This window comes from Parus major, chromosome 1 (assembly GCF_001522545.3).
Source record: "Parus major isolate Abel chromosome 1, Parus_major1.1, whole genome shotgun sequence".
Taxonomy (NCBI): Eukaryota; Metazoa; Chordata; class Aves; order Passeriformes; family Paridae; genus Parus; species Parus major.
Window position 1 is genome coordinate 99,900,518 of NC_031768.1, and position 13,382 is coordinate 99,913,899.

The 13,382-nt window shown below is 33.7% G+C and overlaps 1 protein-coding gene across 1 annotated transcript in view; it reads left to right on the forward strand.

Moving 5' to 3' along the window:
- Positions 1 to 13,382, forward strand: part of NCAM2 (neural cell adhesion molecule 2) — a 263,086-nt gene that overhangs the window by 137,838 nt on the left and 111,866 nt on the right. Inside the window, exons 2-4 of the mRNA XM_033518142.1 lie at positions 7,751 to 7,825; positions 8,756 to 8,962; positions 11,237 to 11,380. Of these exons, the coding sequence (XP_033374033.1) occupies positions 7,751 to 7,825; positions 8,756 to 8,962; positions 11,237 to 11,380 (426 nt within the window). The remainder of the gene's footprint in view (positions 1 to 7,750; positions 7,826 to 8,755; positions 8,963 to 11,236; positions 11,381 to 13,382) is intronic.

Sequence of the window (13,382 nt, forward strand, 5' to 3'; positions counted from 1 at the left end):
AAAAGAAAAAAAAGAAAAACAATTTTAAAAAACCCCACTCTAACCAAAACACCATAGAAGCATTTAGGTTGGAAAAGACCTGTAAAATCATCCAGTCCTGCCATTTTAACTCAACACTGCCAAGCCCAGCACTAAACCATGTCCCTAATCTCTGTATCTCCACATCTCTTAAATACCTTCAGGGATGGTGACTCCACCATTTCCCTGGGCAGTGTTTTCCTATGTTCAACAACCCTTTCTGTGAAGAAATTTTTCTTCATATCTAATCAAAACCTCCCATGGTGCAACTTGAGGCCATTGCCTTTTGTCCTATCACCTTTTGCTTGGGAAAAAAAAATTAATATTAAAAAAAAAATAAACCTTACCCACAATGCACATACCCAGCCTCCCACTTATTCTACACCTCTAGGTTGCTATTAGTAAAAAAATTTGAAGATTAGGGTCTTTATTTTTCAGATGTATCTTTATTGTGGTATTGTTTGAGAAGATTTTCCTTGTGTGTAGGAGATTCTGTGAAATTAGAAATCCCCTAATTTAGTAATTTTCAGTGTGAGAAGAATGTTCCTTGATATTCATAGGCCCATCAAACAATTTTTCTTTCTTTTCACTGCTGACAAAAAAACCCCAAAAAACTGCATCAAGAAAAAAATAGATTAAGCAGATTTTAAGGCAATGTTCATCTTTGATAAGTAGTATTCTACAGTACTTTGATCATCCTATTCTATACTATTTTTTCTCCACATATGTATCTATATGTGTATGAAACCAATACATGATAAAGGCTCCTATATAGTTAAAATATCTAAATATTCTGTTAATAAATTAATTTTAAACTTCACTGTTCGTCCCATGCATAAGAAGCTCTACTGAATTTAGTTAGAATAACCTAAGTAGAATTAAAGATATGCATCATGTCACGCCTGAAACTTTATAGCTAAACTCTTCCAATGTTCATCATGCCTCTCACACAGATTCTAAGTGAATAAATCTTATTGATTTTTATTTTCATTTGTTTATATATTCATTTTGATTTTTATGAGCTTTCAAACCATGACTAGGAATATTAAATATTCAAAATATTCTTTAGGATTTTTTTAAAATATCTAAATATATTATGGTTTATTAATCTATTTATAAAGAGTTACCCATTATCCCATCTCTTTAGTTTTGAAGAACTGATCTCCCATTACAAACCTACCTGAAAATCTCAATAGCACTTAAAATATTTATGTGATTATTTCTAAACTGTAGTTTGCATGACTTTTGGGGGAATAGTAGTGAGTAGCTTCTGTTTGAGATTAGGCTTGTGAACATAATCATAGCAAGCAGACTGGTTTATATTTGTTTACTGTCTCTGCTCAGATATTAATGACTTATCTATTTTTCTGTTTCTGCTGCAAGTGTCATAGGAAAGAATGTGTAACAGAGGATTTTCTGATTATTGTTCAATATTTGTTGCACAAAACTGGATTGCGTTGGTGCTTTCATTGTGCATTTCACCCTTTTAACATCTGTTCTGGCCCAGAAGGCAGTTTGAACTTTGTGTGACTTCCAGCTCCTCTCATCAGGGAAAATGACACTTCAACAGATGTAGGAAATGAAATAATGATGACACAAAAACTATTTTGTCTAACTAAAAATAAAACACTCTGTAGTCTATAAGACAGAAATTGAAGAAGGAATTCATAATAATTCAAATAAAACCTTAGAACTTTAAATCAGAACTGTATTCTCTGCTGACAAATCCAAATTAAAGTTAATGTGATGAAATGAAAGTTCATTTATACTGAACTACTTAATTAATTGTGAAACGTTCTGCCAAGCAATTATAAATGCAACATCTCTCACTACTGTCATACCATGGAGAAGTGAGGCTTTATGATTTATTAGTAGTCGGCCCACTAGAAAATTGAAAATAACCAAACTCTTTAGGGTTTTAATTTTTGTTTATTGTCTTTGCAGATGCAGTTTGTCTTTCAGATGCTTTTACAAAACTTGTGGACAAGCATTCAAGGCCATTGAATGGAAGAAGGATATCATTGGGCCAGTTAATATACCTTTATTCATAAGAAAACAACTAGGGCTACATTGTTTACAGAATATAGGATATTAGGAAAGGATAAATAGGAAATGAAACTGTTAAAAATGGATAAAAACCCCCAAAAAGTACACTTAAATGAGAAAACAGTAAATTAATTACATTTGAATAGTCTGTTTGGATTGATTTTACTGTAGGTTCTCTCACACATAGAAAAAATTATTCTTTAGCATTCTCTTGTTCCCAACGGATTACAAATGCATTAGATGGTTTTAAAGACTACAGTGTCTCACAGACTTTACAAGCTCAACAAGAACATCATCTCTTTTTAAGGACAGGATGATAGGATTTTTTCCCCATAGATAGTTCACTTGGATGTAAGAGAGATGTCTTAGTATGTGGTAAAATACTATTTTTTTCCTAAAATTTCATTGTGAGTTTGCTGTTTAATAATGATAATTTAAATAACTATGTCATTATCTATAATGGTCATCTCTTGTGTAATATTTGACCACATGCTGTTCCCTCTTCAAAGATCTAAAGTGCTGGAGTATTCTTTGTTTATGTGAAAGAAACAATAGTATCTTAGATGACTTAAGATATCTCCAAACATGGTTCCCATTGGGTTATTCCATGTCTCAAGTGCAAACAACTTTTAATAGACTTTAATTCAGCTTTATTATATATTGATTCTTAATGGAGTTCTTCAGGGCAGAGGTGTATTGTTCCCAATTATTTGATTCGTCACAGAAATGGCTTAGATCAGACTTTTGCTAATGGAAATGTAACTTTATGTCTTGTTTAATGATTTTTTGGATTTGTATTTCTTACTTTGCTGAATTAGTAGTTGAGAAAGGTTAACCTATTCAGATTATTAAAAAGAACTCAAATGTTTTCCCTAAAATAAAATTCCCTTGAACTGCCTGATCCTTAGCAACTTCATTGTATATTTACTAATTTATGTTTCCCCATTTCAGCTTAGAGGTCCAAATGGTTCTAAAATATAGTATTAAAAAAAACCCCCACCAAGTGTTTTTTTCAATGGTGTTTCAAAATATATTTAAATTATAAATTATTAGAATTTTAATGGAGAATCAATTTCTTCAAGGGTTGTGTATTTTTCATTCAAAGCCCATTCAGTTTTATCTGGGCATCAGCACACTTAAACATAATATTCTTACAATTCTGCATTATAAAGAGTAGAAAGATTAACTGGGTGAGTGGTTGCTTTGGGATTAAATTTGATACCTATTAAAATCATATTAATTTCTCAAGGATAATGAAGCCTAGTTTTCTCAATGTATATTATATAGAAGTTACATCATTTACTGGAAACAAAACTACATTACCCAAGTAAGCTTGCTTACTAAATGAAGTCAAAGAGCACCAATAGCCAATGGTTGGTGTAGTTTTTGTCAGAGAACTTAACACTAAACGAGTTAGGACATTCCCAAAGAAAACAGTACTCTCAACTAAATCTTGCAATCTACTTGTTTTTCATAGAAGCCAGTGCCAAAGATATCCAAAGGACCATCTGTAGCTGTCACCCCTTCCCTTAGCTCCATGTTGATCCCAGGTTATGACTTGCTTTGTCTTCAGAGCTGCATCCTTTCCTTTTTACTGCCTTCCCATTAACCTCTTCCCTTCAATTTGCAGTCCAACAGATTTAGAAAGACCCCTCCACATCTGAGCAATGTCTAATGGTTCAAAAGCAAATTCAGGAAGTTATTCAGGTGTATTGAGGTAGCATAAAATTGTTCAACTAAGTGGAAACTAGGACTGAATATGATGTTTTGCTATTGGTGTCTTTCCAACACAGACAAAAGGAAGTTATTTCAAGTTTTATCAGTGCTTGGGTGGGATTTTTATTTTTAGGAAATTGAATTACCAAGAAGATGTTGGGTGAATTTATTAGTTGAAGCAGAGCTTTACTAAATTTTTTTTTTTCAGATTTTATTAAAATATCATACCCTTTATCTTTATAGTACCTTGTATATCTTTTATATATATATTTAAATATAAATTTATAGTATACACTTTGAATGTATTTTCATATTGCTAAGGGACAGTAGAATTACATGTGTGAGTGACTTACTGTTCCAATTTTTGCACCTCTCACTGATGGCACCTCACTTCTCTTACATCAGTTGATCATATGTGCAGACACCTATGGCAGATTTGTGATGTTAGTTCTGAAACCTGACAGCTACTGCTCCTAATGGGACTGAAATCAAGTAGCCTACTAAATATTAGTCCTTATAAATGCATATTTAACAGTACAAATGGACCTCTCATTAGTGTTCTTACTTATCTTTCTTTGTGATTTTTAAACCCATTAAGGAATAATTCAGCAGAATCCTCTTAGTGTATTATAATTGATAATATATTCCTTTATAATGACTCTGATCAAAAGTGAAGGGATCAGCTGTATCACCTAGTTCTAGTAGTGCTCTTTATTTTGCTATGAAATTGGACATGTACCAAAGACTGAAGGAAGCCCCAAATGAATTCAGTCTTTCCCAGAACAGCTGTACTACAGTGGCATTACATTTCCCAGACTTCTCCTCAAATAGATCTCTTACATCTTGTCTTTTCCCTTTTTTTTTTTTTCCTGAATAAGTAGTTATGTGATATTCCTGGAAACATAGGAAGAGAAAGTACTTTTTTCAGATATCTCAAGAAGGTACTATTTATTTCTGGGCTTAGTTTAACAAAGGTAGCACCTCCACTTAATTTTTGCAGTATCTCCACTGATCTGATATTGACCTGTATATTCAAAGAGATTCACAACAGCCTGATTCAAAGAGCTCCATTTTTCAGCAATCCACTACTTAGTGTACAGTAATAATTTGAGTTGTGAATACATTTCTGCCACCTTCACCAGAGCTTATGCTCTCTGTAGTTCCTGAGACAGATTTGGAAGTATGGTGAAATTTTCTGAATGTGTTGTTGTCGTGGTTTTAAACCAGTAGCTAAAGAAATTACTCTTTGCAATATTTTGCTTTCAGTAATTAACAAGTGAGTATTCTCCTAGCTTCATACTTGAATATTTGTCTGATTACTAAAATGCAGAAATTTCTAGCTGAATAACTTAGGTAATATTTTTCCTACTAGGTTGCATGAAGCAATATATTTTTATTTACATCAAGCAGAGCTAGGAAAATTATGAGGATGGGAAAATGGGACAGATGGTCTTCTATTTTTCTATTTTGTAAATATTAAAGTGTAGAAGGAAATATTTCCTTTTGGTTTCAGAATGTAGGTAGCATGTCTCCACAGAGTTTATATAGTGACATTCATGCTAAGAAATTTATTTGGATTTAAGCCCATTGCCAAAACTGTGTTACAATCTCAAAAATCTATTTAATTTATGAGGCAAAACTATTCTTTTACTTTTTCACCTGTCATCATGCCACCTCTTATATTTCACCTGACATATATTACCTAATTTATTTCATTTATATAGTCTACATCAATTATTGGAATTAAGCAATGCAATTATCCTCGCACCAACACTGCTGAAATGCTAACAGATATGTTTCTGAAGCAAATGTACAAGACTGCTCTTTAAAAGAATATGGTATTAGAAAAATTGTATCATAGGACCTAAAAAGTGAGTCTGTGATGTGAAATAAATATCCAAGCTCTTCAAGTTCCCCCATGGCTGTATTTATTAGTACCTTGTTTTTCACCAGCAGCCATAGGTCTTGAGGCTGTAGTAAACTTTACCTGACAGGTAAATAAAGAAATGAGGCTTGGAGTAGCCTCCTGGATGATTTATTACTACTTGATTCTTATTACAGCATAAAGTAAAACTTTGTGTTAAATTCATTTCCTTTCTTAAATGTAAGTTTGCCTTTTGTTTCTGGTACCATGTGTGTAAAGAACAGAGATGAGAACAAGCAGACTCTTCCTCTGTCAGGGCTCTGTGTGTCCTAAAGGAGTCTTTGCCATGCTCCTCACTGTTGCACTGGAAATGCAACTCCTCCCTAGTACTAGATTCAACATTTTTACAGCCCCCTTCAGTTTCTTCCTGGACTCCAGGCAGTCCTGCTGTCTTCCTGGTTGTCTTTATGAACTGAGAATTTTTGATTTTAGCAGAGTGCACACAGATATTTACCTTGGCCTGAGGCAGGATATGTTCTTTGTGGCTTTTTGTGTTTTTTATTCCTAACTGTTCTCTTATGGGGGCAGGATGTAAGATATCAATTAATACTTACTAAAAAATTCAGGTGTGATGATCGTCTTAGGAAAAACATTCACAATTCAGGAAATCTCATGAAAAATATGTGTTGTATGGATATTTGATGTCTAATTTTGTTTGTTTGTTTATTTCTCTGTTGGGAATTTTGTGGAAAATACCAAGTTCTGTTTAATTTAGGTAGGCAGACTGATACTGAAGCAATCTTCAGATTTCCTTGCTCTTTTTGGTGTAGCTTTTGATACGACTATTGGAACAAAAAATTCACAACTTGTCTAATTGTTTATTTAGGCTAATTACTTGAAAGTCAATAGCAAATCTATTTCATTGCACTTTTCTCATAATTGTAATAGTTCTCATGTTAATATCTATGGATAGTATTTTGCTCATAGTTTTTCTCTGCTCAGCTTTTATTTTTACTATCAACAGAACTGAATAATTGTGGGTTTTAGCAAGTTTTGAACTTACATTCATGGGTAAAATTTGTCACATAAAAAAATGCTAGAGACTTAGAGACTTAGAAAAAACACCCTTCCATCTCTTTCCCAGACTCCAGATACCACTCCTTCCCATTCCTGGTCTTCACTCCCCTTATTATCACCTCCAATGCAGGTAACAGTCCATTCAGTGAGGTGATGGAAAATGCAGGAGGCTGATGTGAGGATGTAGTGGCTTCCTTCTGCCATTCCTTCTTTTTTACTCTTCCACTGCTCTTTCTGCCTAACCCATTTCCTCTGCTCCATTGTGGGTTATCCACAGTCCTTTCAAGATGTGTTTTCTCTCTCATGGGTTCATGCATTTTCCAGAGTTCTGAACTGTTACCAGTTGTGCCATGGAGCACCTCTTATCACTTTGGACTTCTTGTTCTTTGGTGTTCTAAGAGGTGCTACAAACTCCTTCAGCCCTCGCAGTTGTGTCCTTCTGTGGGTCCATCATGACCCAGCTAGAACTGCCTTTATCTGTCAGCACAACCTCTGAACTCCCTCCCCTGCAGCCAGCCCCACTAACAAAACCTTGTTTTTTATATCCAATACACTTGAATATGAGAATATTTAGGGGGGGAATGCCAAAAGCCTTGATAAAGTCAAGGTAATTGCCACCTACTGTTCTTCTCTTGTGCACAAAACTAATAATTTTATCCTAGAAGATGGTGGAGTTGTTCAGGCATGATTTACCCTTGGTCAGTCTATGTGTTACAAACCACCTTTTTCTCATTGAATTTTTAGTTTTGTGTTTCTGTGTATATCTATCACATTTTCCTTTTTTTTTCCCCCCCTTCTTTACTTTTGTCCTCAGGTTTGGGACATAAGGCTGTTGTCGTCATGTAACATCCTTATTTAGATTGTTTTCTCCATCTCTAGATGTACTTTAATTCAAAACATAATAATGTTTAGTTGAAATTTCATACTTATAGAACAGGTTCTATATATAGAATGAAGACAATATAAAAACTGACAAGATTTAAACTGATAAATTCCCAAAGAATTTACAATCTGCTTTATATTTTTCAGCTTTACTTCAAGTAACAATTTCACTTAGCAAAGTTGAACTCAGTGTGGGTGAATCCAAGTTCTTCACATGCACAGGTATGTATTAATTTTATTCCTAGGTATATAAATTTTGTTAAATTTTGAACTTTTTATGTATTTGTAACTGAATAGTTGTTTCACAATATTAAATTAACACATTGTTGTATATTCACATTGACTTGTAACAAACACTATATCTTTGTGGCAAACACTAGAACTTCACTGGCTTCACATTTCTGCTCTAGGATCTTTTCATTTCACTGAATCAGTTTAAATTCTCTATATCGGTACAGGTAGTTTATATCTGTTAGGATGCTTTTGTAGTTAAAATGTCACTTATTTAAACTAAGGAGTTAAATCCTTTCCAACCTAATGAGACAGCCAAGGAGATTTTTTTCTGTTGAGGCAGTAATCAGTCACGAGGAGAGGAATTTGCATTTGCAGCTGATTGATATGGATCCTTGATGTTGCTGAGCTGAGTTCTTCCACTGACAGTGACACCTGGCCTGACTACACTGACACTGCAGTTGCTTGATAACTTGACCTGTTGATCCAGCCACTGCTGGACAGCCTGTTTCCTTCCTATAAGACTTTATACTTTTCTGTGTTTTTTTCCCCTCTTGAGATCCTTGAGGTGCTATTCACCCTGTCTCAATGATTATATAATTTAGCAATTAGCTAACATTATAGAATCACAGAATCACAGGTGGAAAAAGACCTCCAAGACTGTCAAGTCCACATTTTGACTGATCACCACCTTGTCAAATAGAGCATGGCACTTAGTATCACATCCAGTCATCCCCTGAACACCATCCAGGGTGATATCCTTGGTAGCCAGTGCTTGACAACCCTTTCCAAGAAAAAAATTGTTCCTGAATTTTGCTTAAATTCCTGCCACTGCATAGTCTGTGCATTGGGTAGGCATATGCATTTGCATCATGTCCTTCTAAATGTCTAAATCTGGATCTGTTTTGGTTTTGTTTGTAGCCATTGGTGAGCCTGAGAACATAGATTGGTACAACCCACAAGGAGAGAAGATCATTTCCAGTCAGAGGGTGGTTGTTCAGAAGGAAGGTGTCCGGTCACGTCTCACCATTTATAATGCAAACATAGAAGACGCTGGAATATACCGGTGCCAAGCAACAGACGCTAAAGGACAAACTCAAGAAGCTACTGTAGTTTTGGAGATTTATCGTAAGTACAGTACTATCAATAAACAAATAATTGATAATTATTAATAATTGGCTATGTTTTAAAACCCACTAGCATAGAGAAAGTAAAGTGTCTCAAAATATCATCCCAAACTCCGAACTTCCAAATTGCATCACCTACAGTTTAGTAAGTAGACATTATGACAAAGATTCAAGTTAAATGTAGAGGCACTTATAAGTCTTGTGGATTGCTTTTCTCCTGTATTTTAGAATGCCATCTTAAAAGAATGCACTGTATGCCCCTCAAAGAAATGAGAAAAAAAAAAGAGGAGGGAAAAAGAATAGATCAATAGATCAATATAATTAATACTACAAATGTATGTACAGTTTACAAATAAGTGCATAAACAAAAGGGCAGGAAGTGCAATGTATGACATTTAAAAAGCAGAGTTTTTACTGAATTGTTATTTTAATCTCTGTCTTTTGTTATTCTTGGCCTTATGAAAGAGTTTTAACTTAAAGCATTGAAGCTTAGTGTGATAAGTAACCAAAATGGATTTCAACTGCAAACAACTACTTGAGGAGTATATTTGAAAAATAAATAATTCTATTGTAGTATGAGATTCTCTGAGAGATTTGAGGAGTTTTTTCTCAGTATTGAATAAATAAGATTGCATTTCATTCTTTAGATCAATCAAAAATGCCTAAAAGCTGTATATTAAACAAGCACAGTGAATATGTAAGGCAAGGTCTTTGTTGGTGAAAGGATGGAACATATGCCAGCAGCCCTTCAGCTGAGTTAAGATCTAATTTCATTGGGGAACAGGTTTTTTAAATGTGAAAGAATTACAATGACACAGAAAATACAGAGCAGAATGGAAATAATTTCTGAGAGGTACAGGTAATTCAGATAACAAAAGACACACAATTTTTAAAAAATCTTCTGATAAAACAACTAATAAAAGGATGGTAGCAGTTAGAAGCGATTACATGACAGCTTGAAACTTCACAAATCAAAGGATTACAATTTTTCAGGAATTCATTTGTATCCATAAAACTGCCAGTTACTCCATTAGCAGAGTGCTGTGAAAGGTAAAAGTCTTTTGAAGCACTTGCATGTGTTAATTTTAATAATTCTGAGGTGAGACAAACCCAAAAACCTACATAAGAAATGTCAAGGTTTGTGGGAATAGAAATGGAAAATTCCCTTATTCATATTTGTGATGTAAGAAAGAAGCAGGATAACTTGTTGATATTCTTAAGGCCTGGTTCTAATGATTCTCAGATGTCTGTGAGAGGTTTTTTTTCTGACTTCATGCAAAAATGTATGAGAAATGTAACAACTAAACTGCTTCCTCTGCTGTGGGAAATGTGTGGATTATTTGAGCCTACACTCATATCAGTACAAAAACACAGAGGTGAAGCTGCATCTCTGGGTTAAGCTTCCCAAAGTTTACCCTGAAATGTAATTGGCCATCTTTGATCTGAGAGAACATAGGCTGGTTTATTTATTTTGTGTGCAAGAAATTCTTCCAGATTTTTTTTTTTGTTAGTCAACTGCATTAGATCTTATGATCTATTAGATCTATTAGATCACAGATTAATACCATCTTGGACTTTTAAAAATACTGAATTTATTCAAAACATGTGGAAAATCAAATATTGTTTGGTTGTTTGAGCTTAGAAAAATTAAAAGCCTCAGTAGACCTAAAAAAATCTTCTTAGTTCCTAAAAATAATGCTACAATTTTTTATGACCTAATAATCATAACACACCTAATAGTTTCTCACTGGCTTTTTAATGTATTTTCCTCAGCTGCTATTTTTTCTCAGTGGGTCAAAAATTCTACTTTTTTAGTGAGAATTTTCAAAATTTTAATGGTTTTTATGGAAGTTTTGATAAAAAAAAAATGAAGTCTTTATTCAATAACAGAAAAATGAGGAATAAATTTCACAAGAAAGTAAATAAACCTTCAATATGAATATATAAACTTCTAAGACCTAGAGTTTAAAAACTGTGTTTTGGAACATTGAAAACAATGAAAATATATTTATAAAACCTGAAGAATGTATATAAATAAACAAAATTTTGCATAATACAAAAGGATTGTAAAGTAATTTTTACAGGCAGAGTATAAGTCCAGGACCATTTAAGTCTTACATGGGAAAATTATATTATGGAAATAATTCTGTATTATCACAGTGAGAAGATTTAATAGTGGCATTTTTCTTATTTATTGTTGCAAATCATTTTAATGCTAAGTTAATTGTATGACTCTTACCATATTCTGTTTCCTTTTTTATTTTTTCCTTTTCAGAAAAGCTCACTTTTCGGGACATAGTATCTCCACAAGAGTTCAGGCAGGGAGAAGATGCAGAAGTTGTTTGCCGTGTTACAAGTTCACCTGCTCCCGTTGTCAGCTGGTTGTATCGGAATGAGGAAGTCACAACTATTGCTGACAGTTAGTATTTTGGTAACTCTTTGAGTTATACATTCCAGTAATATTAAAAAACTATTTTTAAAAAGGACTAATTACATTTTAGTGGGGGATTTTGATTAGCCTATCAGCTTAGATGTAATTATACCAGGTTTTATAAAGGTGATCTGTAGAGAATCCATATACAGTGGTTTTCTCCATGTGTCTTTTTCTAATTGGGAATTTTGCCTAGGTGAAACTTGAATGTCCAAATGCCTAAAAGATTGCTGGGAGCTCCCTCTAAGGATCTCTTCCTGGTGTCCCTTGTCTGTAGGAGTTGAACACATTTAAAACACACAGAGATGAACTTCACTGCACACCAAGCTGTGATAGTGACCCTGCACAGTGTTGTCTTTGGGATATTTTCCCAGTTGCTCAGAGAATTCCAGGTGGAGAGGCATCTTGCATTATTGTGAGAGTTTGCTTGAGTAAGGGCAAGTTACCCTCTGAATTACAAATAACTGGAATATAAGTAATCTGCTGAGACTGGACTGATAAAGCCTGGATTCAGATAAACCTTGCCTTCCCCACATGCAAGTTCTAAGTCTCTAGAGAGGCAATTAATTAAACAAATACATTTTTTTTTACTTATCCCACAAAACCTTTGAATTATTTTTTCCAGCCCTGCTTCAATAGTCCTCTTTGCCAAAACAGGACTTTTTCACATTATCTGGAAATGGATAATTAATTAACTTTGTTAATTAACCAGCTTTTCTAACTTCCCATCAGTTTTTCTCTCTGCATGTAATGAAACTCTAGGTAGCAGTATACATTTAGAATTCTTATTCTTTCAAAATTATTTGTTATTTTTATTTTAAAATGAAAATGAAAAGTTTGCTGGGGCTGGGGGTTTATGAAGTCAAATAAGAAAATCTGGAACAGCTGTCAAGGGGGAAAAAAAAAGCTTGGTTAATATTTCTGAACTCAGGTTACTCTCCATTGGGAAAGAAAGTTTTGATTAAACTTCTTTCTTTTTTAGTATATCCTATTTCTTCTGTCATGAAGAAAGGCATGGAGACTAAAAGGAAAAAACAAACTTCTACACTTAAAAAAAAATTGAAATTTATATATATATGTATATGTATCTATAATTAAACAGTGAATGCAAGTGAGATATAGAAAATTTTCAAAAAAAAGAATGCTGAAAATAAAAAAAGAATTGCCAATCTAGGAAAAAGTCATTAGAGGATGATAGAGCTTGAAAATATAGAATTGCCTCAAAGATCTCTCTCCAATTTTTTTATTGCCATTTTAGTAATAAATCAATCTCTGTAGGATTAGCAAAGCAGATGGAGCAACATTTCCTTTCTCCTTCAAAATCATGCAGTTTGAAAATAGAGTTTTTAAAATTTTAGTGCCTGAACTTCTTTTAATAAACTATTTTATTTCTCAGTGCTAAAAGGTACGATGATAGAAACGAGTTTTAAGTTGTTCCCTTATGTTCTGATCTAGAACAGTATCCAAATACAATTCCAGTCATGCTTAGGAGGAAGCAGTTTTAAATCACACAAAAATAGGACACTGTAAACTTTGTGGGTTTTGTTTATATGGGCTTATAATAAAAGTGAAAAACAACTTGCCCACTCTATTACAGTTAAGAATTTTTTTCATTTCTTGTGAAATGAAAATTATATTAAAATTCCAGTTTCAAAATCTACAGTGGATGATCAAATTCTCTCTTTTTCTGAAAGATGATTTAAAACAGACTTCTAATGAGCTGGACTTGCCCTCTAGATCATATTGGGCAGGCTGTTACAATCCAATCCTGCTGCTTCCTCAGCACAGCATAGTCTCTGATATTTCTTTTCTACTTCAAATCAGTAGCTTGTGCAGTTCTAATTCCAGTACTGGAGATGTGGTGCCTTTGCCCTGCAGAGCACATGTAGACCATTAAAATACATTAGTATAAACCAACATGCAAATGTGATTGTTTGCTTTAAGATAGTTAACATGCTGCGTTTACAGTCCCTCTTGTAAAGAATGGCCA